Source organism: Somniosus microcephalus, chromosome 2 (genome assembly GCF_052327205.1).
Source record: "Somniosus microcephalus isolate GS21.2 chromosome 2, FLI_Smic_1.0, whole genome shotgun sequence".
Classification (NCBI taxonomy): domain Eukaryota; kingdom Metazoa; phylum Chordata; class Chondrichthyes; order Squaliformes; family Somniosidae; genus Somniosus; species Somniosus microcephalus.
In genome coordinates this window covers 373,377,293-373,396,248 of record NC_140988.1, presented here as the reverse complement: position 1 = coordinate 373,396,248, position 18,956 = coordinate 373,377,293, and the positions used below count along the sequence as shown (strand labels likewise).

General features: G+C 45.8%; 1 protein-coding gene across 2 annotated transcripts in view; it reads right to left on the bottom strand.

Moving 5' to 3' along the window:
* Positions 1 to 18,956, bottom strand: part of LOC147123770 (nucleophosmin-like) — a 121,422-nt gene that overhangs the window by 81,666 nt on the left and 20,800 nt on the right. For both annotated transcript variants that reach the window (XM_085975836.1, XM_085975826.1), the window contains exons 5-7: positions 13,918 to 14,027; positions 8,508 to 8,617; positions 5,282 to 5,408 (exon numbers count right to left, since the gene is read on the bottom strand). In XM_085975836.1, coding sequence (XP_085831962.1) covers positions 5,282 to 5,408; positions 8,508 to 8,617; positions 13,918 to 14,027 — 347 coding nt within the window. The remainder of the gene's footprint in view (positions 1 to 5,281; positions 5,409 to 8,507; positions 8,618 to 13,917; positions 14,028 to 18,956) is intronic.

Sequence of the window (18,956 nt, the reverse complement as noted above, 5' to 3'; positions counted from 1 at the left end):
GCGCATCCAAAACTCTGCAGCCCGTATCATAACTCGTACCAAGTTCCATTCACCCATCACCCCTGTGCTCACTGACTCATTGGCTCCCAGTCGAGCAACGCCTCAAATTTAAAACTCTCATCCTTGTGTTCAAGTCCCTCCATGGCTTCGCCCCTCACCATCTCTGTAACTTCCTCCAGGCCTACCACTCTCGAGATCTCTGCCCGCCTCCAATTCTGGCCTCTTTTGCGCATCCCCGATTTCCATCGCCCCACCATTGGCGGCCGTGCATTAGCTGCCTCGGCCCCCAGCTCTGGAATTCCCTCCCTAAACCTCTCTGCCACTCAACCTCTCTCCTCCTTTAAGACGCTCCTTAAAACCTACCAAGCTTTTGGTCACCTGTCCTATATATCTCCTTAAGGAGCTTGGTGTCAAATTTTGCTCGATAATCAGACATAGGTACAATGGACCAAGCAGCCTCCTGTGCAACACCTTGGGCTGCTTTACTGTGTTAAAGGTGCAATGTAAATGCAAGCTGCTGTCCTGTATTATGAGCCTCTGCCCTATATGGCAATTTGTAAAACTCATTTTTCACTGTTCTGTACAGGAACAATTTATTGTAATTTTTTTTTCCAAAGAAGCTATCACTCTGTCCAGTTGAAGTGAGCAGTACACGAATTGTATTTTCCCTCTAATAGGCATTTTAATTTTCCTCTCCTTCTCGGGCTTCCAGACTGTGGACCTCCTCTCGCCAAGCATTCAGGTGGTACCATCCGCTCTCAGGTTTCTCCCTCTGCTCTTCTTCATCCAGGAATCAGGACGTGCTCAAGTCCCGCAGCATAACTTTCTCTCCACATACACACCCCTCCACCCCCACACTCCCCACCCACAAGAAAAATAAAGGGATTTTCACCTCAAAGAGCAGCTTGCATTCCAAAACACCCTCCTCCTCTTTACAGCCAGGATTGAAAAATCACCATGTAGCGAATCTTATTTTTTGAGATACTGTACAAACACCACCGGTCTGGTCCCCTGTGCTCAATCTGGGCCGTGTACAGCAACAACGGTGCCTGGGCATCTATTGCATCCCTGTGACGTACTTGCAGGGAAATGGCAGAAGAGATCAGGTCAACTGCTGGGTGAGTATACTCAGTAGAGGCCAGCCATTTCCTCACAGGAAGGAGGGGTTTGGGGGGGGGGGGGGGGGGGGAGGGAAAGGGAAGGACAATACAAATCAGTTTTTGCAGGAGGCTGCAGAAAAGCAGAAGCAAAAACCTGTTGGCCCAAACCACACATTTCTCCTCTGAAGGGACGATAGTTAGGGCATAAAAACAGAAAATGCTGGAAATACTCAAACAGTTAACGTTTCAGGTCGATGCGCTTTCATCAGAACTGAACCATTAACTTTGTTTCTCTCTCCACAGATGCTGCCTGACTTGCTGAGTATTTCCAGCATTTTCTGTTTTTATTTCAGATTTCCAGCATCCACAGTATTTTGCTTTTGTGATAGTTAGGGCAAGTGGTTTATCACTCAGGATCATAGAATGGTTAAAACACGGAAGGCGGCCATTCGATCCCGTGCCGGCTCTCTGCAAGAGCACTTCAGCGAGTCCCACTCCCCCGCCCTTTCCCCATAGTCCTGCAAATTTCTTTCCTTCAGATACTTATCCAATTTCCTTTTGAAAGCTGTGATTGAGTCTGCCTCCACCACCCTTTCAGGCAGTGCATTCCAGATCTTAACCACTCGCTGTGTAAAAAAGTTTTTTCTTACGTCGCCTTTGGTTCTTTTGCCAATCAGCTTAAATCTGTGTCCTCTGGTTCTCGAACCTTCCGCCAATGGGAACAGTTTCTCTCTACTCTGTCCAGACCCCTCATGATTTTGAACACCTCTCTCCAATCTCCTCTCAATCTTCTCTGCTCCAAGGAGAACAACCCCAGCTTCTCTAGTCTATCTACATAACTGAAGTCCCTCATTCCTGGAATCATTCTCGTAAATATTTTCTGCGCCTTCTCTAAGGCCTTCACATCCTTCCTAAAGTGTGGTGCCCAGGATTGGACACAGTACTCCAGTTGGGGCTGAACCAGTGTTTTACACAGGTTCATCATAATTTCCACACTTTTGTACTCTATACCTCCATTTATCACTCAAACATGCATTCTAACTACCTCCAAATGGGAAGAAAAACAAAAGCGCCTTTCACGACCTCAGGATGTCCCAAAGTGCTTTACAGCCAAAGAAGCACATTTGAAGCATCGTCACTGTCCTAATGCAGGAAATGCAGCAGCCAATTTGCCCACATACAGCAATGCGATAACGATCAAATAATCTGTTTTAGTTGGTTAAAGGATAAATATCGGCCAGGACACCTGGAGAACTCCCCTGCTCTTTTTCGAAACAGTGCCGTGGGATCTTTTACATCCTGAAAAGGCAGACGGAACCTCGGTTTAACGTCTCACCTGAGAGACAGCACCTCCAACGGTGCAGTGTTTCCTGAGTGCTGCACTGTAGTGTCAACCTGGATTATGTGCTCAGGTTTCTGGAGTGGAGCTTGAATCCACAAACTTCTGACTCGGAGGCGAGAGTGCTACCCACTGAGCCATGGCCGACAAGTGAGGTATATGGGCAGCAAGTACACTACAGGTGATATGGGTATACATTTGTTGCAGGATGTGCCCAATCATTTACCCTAATGATGACCTGACTGCCCTAAACTACCTGTCCAAGGGAATTTCACCTGCTATGACCAAGTCTAAAGTGGTTGGGAAAATAATCAGGGGGAAGGGAAGAGAAAGAGGGAGAAAAGCAAAACTATTCAAAATTCAAACTGATCAATCTGGGCAAATTCAAAGAAATCCGAACTGATCTGAATTACCCCAACTCAAATCCGCTGAAATAGCTTTGCAGCAAATCCCCAAGGTCACTCTTTTACTCCTACATTACAATAGTGACACTTCAACCCGACTTCATTGGCTGTAAAGCGCTTTGGGACATCGAGGTCATGAAAGGCGCTGTATAAATGTAAGTCTGTCTTTCTTTTTTACTCAGATGTTGCTGTCTAAAATCTCCTGTCAGAGACCCAACTGGCGGTTTCAGAGTCACACTGCACAACCTAGTGGCTGCCTGGTGCAACACAGTGCACTGAAAATCATGGTCACACGAAACCCCCAATGATACCCAGTCAATTGTTTCCTTAAAGTTAAAGTTGGGTCATAAATAGGAACACTGACTAAATATGCAAATCCTATTTTTTCCCTAAACACACGCCTAAGGAACAACTTGCACCTTTACCGTAGACAAACGTCCCAAAGCGCATAATCAAAAAAAAAACCATGGGCTTTCAAACTTGGGTCAGTGAGGGGATCCTGGGGGACTCTGCGATGTTCCTCCATATGATTTCTATATTTTACTGTATTTGTTGACTTAATAGCACATAATTTACGAAGGAGGCCATTCGGCCCATCATACCTGTGCCAGCTTTTTCCAAAGAGCTGTCCACATTCGTCCCACACCCCCCTCCTCCCCCACCACATTATGCCCATAGCCTTCAATTTTTTTCCCTCAAGTATTTATCCAATTCCATTTTGAAATGTTAATGAATTTGCTTCCACCACCCTTTCAGGCAGTGCATTCCAGATCATAACTCGCTGTGTAAAGAAATTTCTAATATTAATATTAAGATTTCCTGCAATGACGTTAGGCAACCGATGCCAACTTGTTTAAAAACAACTGACCTACACTGTCAGCCATGGCTCAGTTGGCAGTACTCTCACCTCGGAGTCAGAAGGTTCCACTCCAGACACTCGAGCACAAAAATCTAGGCCGACACTACAGTGCAGTACTGAGGGAGTGCTGCACTGTCGAAGGTGCCTTCAAAGAAGAGCATGGGAGTTATCCCTGGTGTCCTGGCCAATATTTATCCCTCAAATCAACAAACAAACACAGACGATCTGGTCATGATCACATTGCTATTTGTGGGAGCTTGCTGTGTGCAAATTGACTGCCGCGTTTCCTACATTACAACAGTGACTACACTTCAAAAGTAATTAATTGGCTGTAAAGCATTTTGGGATGTCCCGAGGTCATGAAAGGCGCTATATAAATGCAAGTCTCTTTTTACATTTGTGCGCAGTCAACATGGACAGCACTGGAGTAAGATTAAAGTGCCTTTGCCTGGGGGTATGGGAGGGGAGAGGGGCATAAGCAGGGAGCAGAAACGAGGCGCTTTCCTTAATGAAAAACAAACAAGAGCAAATTGATCTGCAATGTACACTCCGAACAGGGGGGAAGTTCAAGAACAGCAAATGTCTGGCAGAAGGCTACCTGCTCAACTTTTCGTATTTACAGGACAGTAAAATAAAATAAATGAATCGCCAAGAGTGACTGAAATAATAGATTATAATGCCATGGTAACAGCTCCTGAAAGGGAAGCTATAATAAACTGCCACATAATTCATGATGGATGTGGTGCTGGTGTAGAATATTAAAAACCTTTTGAAAATAATACAACACAATGCATTTAATAAAAGAATTTTCTTTGGAGCAAACAAGAATAAGTGATCAGGCCCAACAAACCTGCTGCATTTTGATACCCGACCTACGCACTATATCCCTCAACCAATGTTCCCCCTAAGATGTGCGGCTGCGCACCAATCATGAGGTCCCGCGCAGGCTGCTCACCAGCGCTGCCGCTGGAAGAGATACCATGCATACGCGGCCACGCAGCAAATTGAAAGGACCCACGCAGGGAAAAAAAAGAGGGAACATTTCCTTCAACCCCTTCTACCTCTCGAGAAATCTCTCTCAACCTCTATAGCACTTCAACAGCCTAACTTGATAACTTATTCCACAACTCGATTAACGTTAGGTTGGGAAACATTCTCTCCTACTTCCCTTCTTACTCCTAACTTCCTATGTACGGTATTTATTTTTTAAACTCACGTGTCCTGGTGTCTGAACCCTTCAACCACAGTGAACACAAATTGCCTGGATTGAATTTTATCAATCCCCTTAGTAATCTTGAAAAGTTCAACGAGTCTATCTCTCTTTGGAGAAGGACTGTGGGAGTAACACTGCTGTTGAGTTTAACATTTTTTCGGGATTTTGCTTTGCACCAACTGGAAAAGATTGTATCCTGCTACGTTAAAGGCTCCACGCTCAAACCCAGTTACATAACCATGGTGGACAGCAAGGCTTCAATCTTCTCTTCTCCCTCAGTCTCGTCCTTCAGCGCACGGAGCAACAGTAGTGGCGACATCAACTATCTAGATTAGTTAAGCCATCCAAAGGGTGATTTTAACTCACTTTTATTGACGCTTTTACAGGAGTCTTTGCAATCTCATCTTCATCATCCATTTCCTCATCTTCTTCTTCATCATCATCCTCTTCCTCATCTTCTTCATCATCATCCTCTTCCTCATCATCATCCTCCCTAGAACGCAGCATGTGAAATTCAGCAAATGTTCAGTAAATAATGTACAATACATATGGCAATTAGGAGTTCCAGTACAGTTTAAAAAGGAAATAAAAGCATAAAATGCTGGAAACACTCAGCAGGTCAGACAGCAACTGTGGAGAGAGAAAGAGAGTTAACATTTCAGGTCGATGGCCTTTCATCAGAACTGAAACGTTAACTCCGTTTCTCTCTACACAGATGCTGCCTGACCTGCTGAGTGTTACCAGCATTTTCTGTCTTTATTTCAGATTTCCAGCATCCGCAGTACTTTGCAGTTTAAAAGGAAGTTTGCATTAGCAATGTTTCCTGCATTATGTCTTCTAAAAATATTTCAAGTAGTTTCTACGAACTTTCCTCCCTTACACCTCTGAAGCTGCAAATGCAGCCGTCCCGCACCAGTGCTCCAACAACACGCATTTTCATTGTGTTCAAATCAAGATTAATCGCACTGTTTCCCGCTCTAACTCATTCTCTCTCAAGTCGTCAACACTGTGGAACTCCTCGCCTCCCTACAACACCAAACCTAGGTGCAACCTAATCACCGTCTCCTGATTTGTCTCATCTCTTCTACCGTAGTGGTGCCCTTCACCTAGCTTGCTCAATAACATAGAAGATAGGAGCAGGAGTAGGCCATTCGGCCCCTCGAGCCTGTTCCGCCATTTAATGAGATCATGGCTGATCATCCAAATTCAGTACCCTGTCCCTGCTTTCTCCCCATACCCCTTGATCCCTTTAGCCTTAAGAAATATATCTAACTCCTTCTTGAATATATTTAATGAATTGGCCTCAACTGCCTTCTGTGGTAGAGAATTCCACAGGTTCACCACTCTCTGGGTGAAGAAATTCCTCATCTCAGTCCTAAATGGCTTACCCCTTATCCTTAGACTGTGACCCCTGGTTCTGGACTCCCCGGCCATCGGGAACATCCTTCCTGCATCTAGTCTGTCTAGTCCTGTTAGTATTCTGAATAACTATTACCCGTTTCTTAATACCTAACCCCCAAGCGCCGAGACATGTATTTGTATCCAATTCAAAAACCACGCAGCGTATTTAGATTACAACATTTGAAATAAAAACATGCCTTCTGTTTCCCTGCTCCGTACAGTTTCCAGGCACAGAACCAAAGCCAGGAAGAGCAAGATTTGCAGACTTAATTAAACATACGCCAGATTAAAATCATAAGGAGCCATTTCCAGGCTGAACCGTGACCTTGGGGTTCAGAAGGCATCTTGCTCACGTTTCCATCCTGCATACAGTAATATGAAATTGGCCAAACCCTTCAATTAGATTCAAGCCTGTATTTTTGTCCTGAGCCTCTACTGTATTCAAATATAAATAAAGGACACCATTTTGTCATGATACAGGTCGCTGGTCAGACCGCTTCTGGAGGACTGTGCCCAGTTTTGGTCCCCCCACATGGAGGGTGATATAGTGGCCTTGAAACAGGACCAGAGGAGAGCTCCAAGAATGATTCCTAGCTTAAAGCCTACTCAGTTAGGCTCAAGAATCTTGGTCTATTTACTTTAGAGCAGCATAGATTTAAGAGGCCACCTGACAGAGGTCTACAAAACAATTAAGAGACTGGATAATGTGCCAATTGATATTATTCCAGTTTAACAGGTTGGGGAGGACCAGGGGACAGGAGTTTAAACTGTGTCACAGTCGGAATAGACTGGATGCTGGATGGTTCCTTCTTTTCCCAGAGAGCAGTGAACCTCTGGAATGTGTTGCCAGCTGGTAACTGACTCTTTGCCTTCAAGAGGGAGCTGGACCACGTCCTGACTGGGGCAGGGATTGCATCATACAGAGGGCAAGTGTCTTTAGAGATAACACTCGGTCCATGTCATCTCCTGGACTGATTTTGATCGCCTGAGGGGGTCGGAGAGGAATTTTCCAGTGTACTTTTTCCCTCACTGGCCCTGGGACTTTTCTCTGCTTTTTTGCCTCTCCTATGAGATTACAGGACTGTGGAGGGGGGTGGGGGGGGGGGGGGGGAAAAGTGGGAAGTGTCTAGTCATGACGCTCCAGCCATCATGAGGTGTGTGGTAGGCTTGATAGACCAGATCGTCTTTTTCTGCCCGTAAATTTTGTATGTTCGTAACCCTCCCATGTATCCAGCACTGACGGGACCGAGCTGGTCCCGGTCACAGAAATCACAGAAAACCCCACAGTGCAGATAGAGGCCATTTCGGCCCATCGAGCCTGCACCGACACATATCCCACCCGATCCCCGTAACCCCTACACCAACACATATCCCACCCTATCCCCGTAACCCCACGTATTTAATCCCCCTAACACTAAGGGTCAATTTATCATAGCCAATCAACCTAACCCGCACATCTTTGGACTGTGGGAGGAAACCGGAGCACCCGGAGTAAACCCACGCAAACACGGGGAGAATGTGCAAACTCCACACAGACAGTCACCCGAGGCCGGATTCGAACCCGGGTCCCTGGCGCTGTGAGGCAACAGTGCTAACCACTATGCCACCGTGCTGCCCACGGTGTTGATCAACATTGCCGGAAAAATGAGCGCTAATGTTAAAACATACGGAGCTTCTGAGCTCCGTCTGAAGCAACAAACCCTGTTGCTTCAAAACAGTCGGCACAGCTTGCAAGCGTCTCTGTAGCTAAGCAACAGCTTCAGCTAGATGCTTGCAGAGCCAGGACTGGAGGAAAAAAAGCAACGAAAAGTAAAAAAACTTATCTGAACCGACTCCTGAATTTTGCCGGTGGATAGAGCATTCCGGATAGTCGGTTAACCGAAAGTTTCCTGTAATTCTGTAAATAAACTATCCGAACCCCTCGATCAGTTTCAGCTCCTTCCCCATACTGCTGCTGAATGTTACCCATGTGTTTACACGCGTGTACCAATATAGTGGCGCAGAGCTTTGCAAGACTACACATCGCAGAACATTACACCGTGCACAAATGTCCTTTTGACATTTCAATATTCTTGCATCCCTGGAACGGTATATGTTAAGCTAGCGTTTGAACCCCTGCCCACTCTGAAAGAGGGCTCATCGGTTCAGTTTGCCTGGTTAGGAAAGGGCGGGGAAGGGAAGAACAACTTACTCATCTTCGTCGTCGTCGTCGTCATCATCATCATCCTCTTCATCATCTGCGTCATCATCTTCATCGCCTTTAGCTTTATCTTTCGTTGATTCTTCTAACTTAGCCTTTTTCTACAAATGTAAAAGAGAAGACAGTCAGGGCTGGCAGCAGTTCCAGGAGTGGGAGAAGCTTTTTTTTAAAAAATTTTTAACAGCTGTTCTTGTGATGTGGGTGTCGTTGGCAAGGCTAAGAATACTATGCTGGCAGTGGGTATATGCACATGTTGGGATGCTAAACCACATGGAGCAAAAGGTAAATCGTGCTCGACTAATCTACTGGAATTTTTTGAGGATGTAACTGGTAGAATACATAAGGGAGAACCAGTGGATGTGGTGTATTTGGACTTCCAGAAGGCTTTCGATAAGGTCCCGCATAAGAGATTAGCGTGCAAAGTTAAGGCACATGGGATTGAGGGTAAGGTACTGTCTTCGATAGAGTACTGGTTGGCAGACAGGAAGCAAAGAGTTGGAATAAACGGGTCTTTTTCCAAGTGGCAGGCAGTGACTAGTGGGGTACCGCAGGGATCGGTGCTAGGACCCTAGCTATTCACAATATATATTAATGATCTAGACGAGGGAACTAGATGTAATATCTCCAAGTTTGCAGATGACACAAAGCTGGGTGGGCGTGTGTGCTGTGAGGAGGATGCAGAGAAACTCCAGTATGATTTGGACAGGTTGGGTGATTGGGCAGATGCATGGCAGATGCAGTATAATGTGGATAAATGCAAGGTTATTAACTTTGGTGGCAAAAACAGGAAGACAGATTATTATCTCAACAGCAATTGATTGGGAAAAGGGGAAGTGCAACGAGACCTGGGTGTCCTTGTGCACCAGTCGCTGAAGGTAAGCATGCAGGTGCAGCAGACGGTTAAGAAGGCAAATGGCATGTTGGCCTTCGTAGCGAGAGGGTTTGAGTACAGGAACAAGGATGTCTTGCTGCAGTTGTACAGGGCCTTGGTGAGACCACACCTTGAGTATTGTGTGCAGTTTTGGTCGCCTTATCTGAGGAAGGATGTTCTTGCCATGGAGGGAGTGCAGCGAAGGTTCACCAGACTGATACCTGGGATGGCAGGAATGACGTATGAGGAGAGATTGGGTCGATTGGGCTTATACTCACTGGAGTTTAGAAGAATGAGAGGGGATCTCATTGAAACTTATAAAATTCTAACAGGACTAGACAGACTAGATGCAGGAAGGATGTTCCCGATGTCGGGGGAGTCCAGAACCAAGGGTCACAGTCTAAGGATAAGGGGTAAGCCATTTAGGACTGAGATGAGGAGGAATTTCTTCACCCAGAGAGTGGTGAACCTGTGGAATTCTCTACCACAGAAGGCAGTAGAAGACAATTCATTAAATATATTCAAGAAGGAGTTAGATATATTTCTTAAGGCTAAGGGGATCAAGGGATATGGGGAGAAGGCAGGGACAGGGTACTGAATTTGGATGATCAGCCATGATCTCATTAAATGGCGGAACAGGCTCGAGGGGCCGAATGGCCTACCCCTGCTCCTATCTTCTATGTTAACTGGTTCCAGGGTGGATCCCTGATCTGGAACAATAACACTGCTGCTACAATTTGCTACGGTGCCCCTGGGTTGCCGAGTGGGAAAAAAATTAATCCTCGGTTGCCACTAAGTTACTATCCAGCGTTTTCTGTCGGAAATTAGGCATAGTCACAAGACCTGGCCTGGATAATCTCCATGGTCAATCAGCCCGTTGCACTCATTATTTTGTTTTTATGCGTAAAGTGATGCCAGGGAACAGCTGACACCCAGAGCCGGACCTCATCGTCAGTTGTACCACCTCTATTATCAAAACAAGCGCTCTACTCTGAGCTCTGACACGGCAAGAGCGCCCCAGGTGGGCAGAGAAAATGCTTCAAGGACACCCTCAAAGCCTCCTTGAAAAAGTGCAACATCCCCACCGACACCTTGGATCCAAAACTGGCTTAGTGGCAGAAGGCAGAGGGTGATGGTCGAAGGTTGTTTTTGTGACTGGAAGCCTGTGTCCAGTGGGGTACCGCAGGGATCGGTGCTGGGTCCCTTGCTGATTGTGGTCTACATTAATGATTTGGATGTGAATGTAAAAGGTATGATCAGTAAGTTCGCAGATGAAACGAAAATTGGTGGGGTGGTAAATAGCGAGGAGGGTAGCCTCAGTCTGCAGGACGATATAGATGGGTTGGTCAGATGGGCGGAACAGTGGCAAATGGAATTTAACCCTGAAAAGTGTGAGGTGATGCATTTTGGAGGGACTAACAAGGCAAGGGAATACACAATGAATGGTAAGACCCTAGGAAAGACAGAGGATCAGAGGGACCTTGGTGTGCATGTACATAGATCCCTGAAGGCAGCAGAACAGGTGGATAAGGTGGTTAAAAAGGCATATGGGATACTTGCCTTCATTAGCCGAGGCATAGAATATAAGAGCAGGGAGGTTATGATGGAGCGGTACAAAACGCTGGTTAGGCCACAGCTGGAATACTGTGTGCAGTTCTGGTCGCCACACTATAGAAAGGATGTGATTGCATTGGAGAGGGTGCAGAGGAGATTCAGCAGGATGTTTCTTGGGCTGGAGCGCTTCAGCTATGAAGACTGGACAGGCTGGGGTTGTTTTCCTTGGAGCAGAGAAGGCTGAGGGGCGACCTGATTGAGGTGTACAAAATTATATGGGGCATAGATAGAAAGGAACTTTTTCCCTTAGTAGAGGGGTCAATAACAAGGGGGCATAGATTCAAGGTAAGGGGCAGGAAGTTTAGAGGGGGTTTGAGGAAGAACTTTTTCACCCAGAGGGTGGTTGGAATCTGGAACTCACTGCCTGAAAGGGTGGTAGAGGCAGGAACCCTCAACATTCAAGAAGCATTTGGATGAGCACTTGAAACGCCACAGCATACAAGGCTACGGACCAAGTGCTGGAAAATGGGATTAGATTAGACAGGGATTGATGGCCAGCGCGGACACGATGGGCCGAACGGCCTCTTTCTGTGCTGTATAACTCGATGACTCTATGACCTGGGAATCCCTGGCCCAAGACCGCACAAAATGGAGGAGAAGCATCCGGGAAGGCGCCAAATACCTCGAGTCCCTTCGCCGGGAGCAAGCGGAAGCCAAGCGCAAACAGCGCACGTCAACCCAAGCACCCCACCCGCCCCTTCAACCACCGTCTGCCCCACCTGTGACAGAGACTGTAGGTCCCGTATTGGACTCAATCACCTGAGAACTCATTTTTAGTGTGGAAGCAAGTCATCCTCGGTTCCGAGGGACTGCCTAAGAAGATTACCTTCGTTGAAATCACGCTAAGTGAGCGCACACCAGGGGCAACCTTCCTAGTCTTTAGGGTTCAGTTCCAAACTTGGTGGTGCACTTCACAGTTGAGCCATAGTTTGATGGCTTCTAGGTTTGGTACAACCTCAGGTAAAGAATCTCAGGGCAATATCCCTTTTTCCACCCTTCCCTCATGTTACTTGACAGGAAAAGCAAATAAGTTTAGGCCCGAAGCCACTTTACCGATTACAGTGAAAGCCACAGCACGGGCAAGAGGCCACTTGGGGAACCATCTCCCGTTCACCCACGACCCTAGGTAGACTTGTTGCACCAAGTGTTTCTGTGCCTCCATTCATGGCCTGCCCGGCTGCTGGACGTTGGCAGAGCTGAAATTCAGCGCTGTTCCCTCTCATTGCATAGCTCCGCAAAAAGGAGGGAAGGCAACTGAAAGGCAGGGCTATTTCCAGCATCCATACAGCAAGTGAAAGATCCCCATTATAACAGAATTATTTACTTGAACTTCATAGTAAGAACATAAGAATTAGGAGCGGCAATAGGCCATCCTGCCCCTTGAGCCTGCTCCGCCATTCATGGCTGATCTTCTACATCAACTCCACCTTCCCGCACTATCCCCATATCCCTCGAGTCCCTTAATATGCAAAAAAAATTAAGGGAATTAAATCTGCTATGAGTTTTTCTTCTACTTCTTGTGGTTGAAGGACCTGGCTTCCACTTGGCAACTGCCACAGTAGCACAAACAAGGGAGCTGACCATTGTAGGGATTTGCAGGGGTACACCGCCATTTCACCAATTGGGGTTCAGCATTTATTAAGAGGGGCCCTCAAGCAAGACGAAGTAAAAGTGCGGCCCTCCGCAAAAAGCTAGTTAAGAAACACTGGCTTGTTCTTGCACATCGCCAGCCCTATCTCGGGTTCATGGTTTGATCACATCCTCATAGCCATGGTGGGTGGCCTGCTAACATTCATGCATTTCCCTTTAGAACTGTTAGCCCGATAGTAAAATGTATATTACACAGGCAAAAAAAACCTACATCTGGCTGTTCGACAGGAAAATATTCATACCAAAATAAAGTGATTTAAAAAAAAAAATATTAAGAACAACTTGCAACATCTAGCCAGCAGGCTATTATACTTCATAGACAAGAACATTGTGGGTTTTTTTTTTTATTTAGGAAAAAATGGGCAAGATTTGGAATGTGTGCCCCAGGGATGCGGGACTTTAGTTACATGGAGAGACTAGGGAAGTTGGGGTTGTTCTCCTTGGAGCAAAGAAGGTTAAGGGAGTGATTTAATAGAAGTGTTGAAAATCATGAGGGGTTTTGATAGAGTAAATAAGGAGAAACTGTTTCCAGTGGCGGAAGGGTCGGTAACCAGAGGACACAGATTTAAGGTAATTGGCAAACGAACCCGAGGAGAGATGAGCAACGTTCCCAATAAGCTGCGCGGCCGGTCCCACGCAACCCAGAACCGGCTTTTTCAATGTTAAGTTTCGCGCTTGCATCAAACTATGAATGGGCTGTGCAGCCTCTTAAACGGGCCACGCATTCAAAAGAAATTAGGGAGAACATTGGAGATGAGGAGAATTTTTTAAAATATAAACACAGCAAGTTGTTGAGATCGGGAATGCACTACCTGAAAGGGTGGGAGCAGATTCAATAGTTACTTTCAAAAGGGAATTGGATAAATACTTGAAGGGAAATAAAATTGCAGGGCTCTGGGGAAAGAGCGGGGAATAGGACGAACTCTACCAAAGAGCCGGCACAAGCACGATGGGCCGAATGGCCTCCATCTGTGCTGTTTCATTCTATGAAATCCCATTAAAAAATCCCCAATTTCATGAAAGAACATGGAATTTGACCACAGATCAAAGCCTCTGCCCATCCCGCAAAGGAAGTGCCCTCTCTAAATACAACACCACTACGCCATTGTTTAATATCGAATACGCCTCACCTCTACGTATTGAGACTGGTTTTATAAATCGGTGAAAAGATTAGAGCCTGCAACCAGAGGTGCGAGGTGAATGATTTACCATCGCATCACTGAGTGAGGCTCTAGGCACATTTCTAAATCCTCCGCTAGTCCGTACCTTCACAGGATGCAGTGCAGCGGGAGACGACTCACATTTAACGGGTTCTTTTCTCGCGGGAGATTTCACATAGTGGTCATCTTCCGATTCGGACTCGGAGTCAGGCACACCTGTAAATTATTCAAAAAGAAATAGATTTTCAAAGGTTGAGACCTCTGCAATAATAATCATCCAAAATACATCCTCACTATATTATTACAAACAATATACAAGGATAATACCAGAACTGAGAGGCTGTAACCATCAGGAAAGATTGAACAGGCTGGGGCTCTTTTCTTTAGAAATAAAAATACACAGCTGAGGGGTGCCCCGATAGAGGTGTTTAAAATTATGAAGAGGTTTGATACGGTCGACGTAGAGAAAATGTTTTCACTTGCGCAGGAGTTCAGAACTAGGGATCATAAATACAAGATAGTCACTACTAAGTTCAGTAAGGAATGCAGGAGAAACTCCTTTATCCAGAGAGTGGGGAGAATGGTGAACTCGCTACCACAGGGAGTGGTTGAGGCGACGAGCATAGTTGCATTTCAGGGGATGTTCGATAAGTACATGAGGGGGAAAGGAATAGAAGGGCATGCTGATAGGATCTAATGAAGTAGGGGAAGAGGAGGCACATGTGGAGCATAAACACCAACATAGACCAGTTGGGCCGAATGGCCTGTTTCGGCCCTGCAAATTCTATGGAATACTCGTTTCATTCTTTCCTGGAATTTCCAAGACTGCGGAACTCCTCACCATCCTTTCTGCCTACAATCTACCATCTTAAAAGCCAAGATTGGGATCACATTATTATTTCTCGATTTATGTGTCCACTATATTCAACCATGGTCTACTCCATCATTCAGAAGCAGTTTGTCTCTTTAAACACGATGTGGAGATGCCGGAGTTGGACTGGGGTGGACAAATGTAAGAAGTCACACAACACCAGGTTATAGTCCAACAGCTTTATTTGAGATCACAAGCTTTCGGAGCGCTGTTCCTTCGTCAGGTGAAGTCTGACGGTTACTTCATTTTTAATCTTCACCTGACGAAGGAGCAGCGCTCCGAAAGCTTGTGATCTCAGATAAAGCTGTTGGACTATAACCTGGTGTTGTGTGACTTCTTACATTTTTCTTTAAACAGATGGAGGGGGGGAGCTGGATGATAGTCTTACCATCAGGACCCATTACACAAGGGACTGGATGACAAGCAGAGGTACTGCATGTAGAGCGCCTACTGACTACATCAAGTAGTGGAGTTCATGTCTGTAATTCATAGAATCAGATTGATATAGCACAGGAGGCCATTCGACCCATTGCGCCCGTGCCAGCTCTTAGAAAGAACCAATTAGACTCACTTCTCTGCCCTTTTCCCCACAGCCCTGCCAATTTTTCCTCCTTCGTGAGTTACTTTTCTTTTGGTATGTAAAAGGTTACTTCATTTTTAATCTAAAACTTACTTAAAAGGGAAAGGGACCAATTGCCTTTAAATTACACGGCACCTTTAAGTTAGCAAAAGCATCACAAGGCCATGAAGATGACGAAATGTTGGACCCAAGAGGAGTAAGCAGGAGAGGTGGACCAAAGGCATGGTTGAAGATGCAAATTAAAAAAAAGAGGTTTTCAAAAGCAAGAAGAGATCATGAAAGATGACAGGCTTGGGAAGAGAATGCTGGAGTGCAGAAGTGAGATGGCAGTAGGCTGCACCACTGATTGTGGAGCAGAGGCGGGTGGGGTAAACCTACAGTAGATTATAGTCAGAAGCCATAGGCCCAACAATCCAACACCTCCCCAAACCTGTGACCGCAACCACCTAGAAGGGCAGCAGGTGCATGGGGAACAGTCGCCTCCAAGTCACACACCATCCAGACTTGGACACATAATCAGCCATTCCTTCATCGTCGCTGGGTCAAAATCCTGGAACTCCCTCCCTAACAGCACTGTGGGAGCACCTTCACCACACGGACTGCAGCAGTTCAAGGTGGTGGCTCACCACCACCTTCGAGGGCAATTGGGGATGGGCAATAAATGCTGGCCTTGCCAGCGAAGCCTTCATCCCGAGAACGAACATTAAAAAAAAACCTTTTCCATACATCAACCCAACTTTTGCATCGCACTCTTCAATTACAAATCTACAGAAATAGCCTCTAATTGTACAAATGTGCAGAAGAAACAATCCGCTTCAAAACACCTTCCCTCCACACTCATCATTAACCTTTGGGTGAAAAAATTCCACCTGACTAACCACCTTACTCCGAACTTCCTCATTTTTTTTTGTTGCATAAATTCGAGTTTCCTGGTGCTTGAACCCCTCATCAAAGTGAACAATTTGCCTGGGATCAATGTGGACAACTTCTTTCGTCATTCACAAGCTCCTGCAGAACATACAAACCGACCTTGCAGAATACCCTTCAAAACACTCGACAAACTCTTCCTGAAATACATGATCTACTGCACCACCTGGCGGTGCATCTTCTCAAGGCAGGAATGGACACTTCAGGCCGAGACAACATATAGAACTATGATGGCCTTTATTATAATACATTGCCCTTTCCACACCTTTCTTGCATTTTAAAAATTCCACTGTACGTTTAAGTGTATTTAGCTGCCTCTGCCAGTTTGGCTCAGTTGGTAGCTCTTGCCTCTGGGTCAGGGATTGTGGGTTTAAGCCCCATTGCAGGAGACAAGCTAGGGTATCAAAAGTGCTGTCTTTCTACAACTTGCGTTCATATAGCACCTTCAACATCACAAAACGTCCCAAGGCGCTTCACAGGTGTATGATCAAACAACATTTGACACTGGGCCACATATTAGGATAGCTGACCAAAAAACTTGGTCACAGAGCGCATTAAAAGGAGAGAGGTAGAGTCGGAGGGGTTTAGGGAGGGAATTCTGGAGCTTTGGGCCTAGGCAGCTAAAGGCATGGCCGCCAATAGTGGAGTGATAAAAGTCCAGGGATGAGCCAAGTGGCCAGAATTGGAGGAGCGCAGGGATTTGGGAGCGCTGTAGTGTTGCAGGAATTTAGAGAGATTGAAGGACGAGGTCACGGAAGGATTTGAAAACAAGGATGAGAATTTTAACATCTAGGCATTGCCTAACCGAAGAGTTGCTAACCCATATAACAAAAGAGCCAATGACACTATTCAGAGGAGCATGGAACTTACGTGAAGTCTTGCTCATCAATCTTTTCGCAACCAACACCCACAAATAGATTTAATTATTCAAATGAGACCTTGCTGTGTGCATAAAGGCTACCTACAGTGACAACACTTCAAAATAACTCATTGTATATGAAGTGTTTTGGGTCACTTGAGTGGTGCAAGGCATAAATGCATCTGTACAGCTAACCTCTGCATGTTTTTTTCTACTAAAGAGTTCTCTCTCTCCCCCCTCCAAAGCTTATGGAACAAAATGAAACTCCGTTCTCGCTGCTCCCCCAGCGCTACTAGTTCTAAGCAGCATAACCAGTCCTTCCCTTTCAGACAGTGACTGCACACACGCGCACGCTCTAGAACCTCACCACTTCAAAGTAATCCCGACCTGGACCAGTTCGGGTGAAAGATGGTGTACATTGTACTGTACTTTGTCCCGGCCAAAACTCCAGGATTTACCACCAAAGGGTTCGACCTCATTGCTAGAAATGCTCCGTTTATATTCGCGGGATGTGCTTTATACTAGTAAATGCTGCAGCGCTCGAATGGATTTTGTAGACATGGATGGATCTGTTCTTATGGTCAGTCGTAACATACATTGCATCTTGCACCCAATGAGACTCGAATAAAAACGGCCTCAACAATTCTCGTTTTATGCGCGCACAAAACCCTCCATTATTAGTTCGAATCAGTTCTACAGAATAATGAAACCACCAGAATATTTAGTGCAATTGTGTTTATTTACAAATATTTTGCAACATATTTAGTACTTCTGCCTCAAAGCCAGTGTACTCCTTCTGAAATAGTAGTGTTCAATTGGTTCTTTTTATGCCCTTGTAATAAACAATGATGACATAGTGGCAAGAAAAGGGACATCCATTCCCCAGAATGGCTGACATTTCAGACTTGCACTTCGGTTTAGGTTACAGACACACGGCTCGGAGATGGCGCAATACTGAGCAAGTTGCTCAGAGTTCTTTCTCTGCTGTGCTTTGAAGAACAACCCAGCTGTCCGAGTCAAAGCTGAATGACAATCCAACACACAAAACAGACAACAAGCTATCCCCAGCATGAGCCCCAATGACAAGTCGCAGAATGAAGCCCCGCAAAGTTTGATTTTGAAGCTCCATACAAGCTCGCTATGAAGTCTGGCAGGTCTTGCGTTCCGCAGTGACCACCTTACTGTGCAGTGCAGTTTACCCACACTTTGGCGCACCGAAAGTCCATCGTTTTCTAAAACTTGTATCCAGATCCCACTGATGCCTCAAAATCCTTCACTGAAGCCAGTCCATCTTCCACCCGTGCAAGTGTCCTTCAGATCCTAAAAGATGCTGATCTACATCAGCTTTCTCCACTGGGCATAGCGCATCCTCATAACTTTCCATGTGCTCGTGTTGAAGTGGATCAGGCTGGTGCTAGTTTCTCAAGCGATGGTGCTAGATATGGCGCTCGCACTGGGGCCAACATTTCCTCGTGATGTGGTTGCATCACATCCAGGCCAATCTGTAGCCAGAAAATAAAGTCCTTAAATTATATAATGAACTTGTATCTATGAGGCATTTGTTACTTGATTAATAATCACACGGACAGGAAAATACATAGGCTTATGGTGTACAGAGACTTCATATATCATAGAGCAACATCATTCAATACTTGCATGCATATAGATTCACACACACTTACCAAGATTATTCCCGATAGGATCAATATCCTCGGCACGATTTCCCTCCAGGGTCTCGGTGGTATATAGTCCTCTTTGGGCACGGAGGTCTTGGGGCGAAGGGTCCAGCTCCTACAGCGCCTCTTCGAGCCTGGAGGTCGAACGAGAAGACTTTCATCCCAAATTAATCTGGGCTGGAATCTTAAGTATGTTCCAGGGGTAAAAAAATCAATGCGCTAATCCACTGCG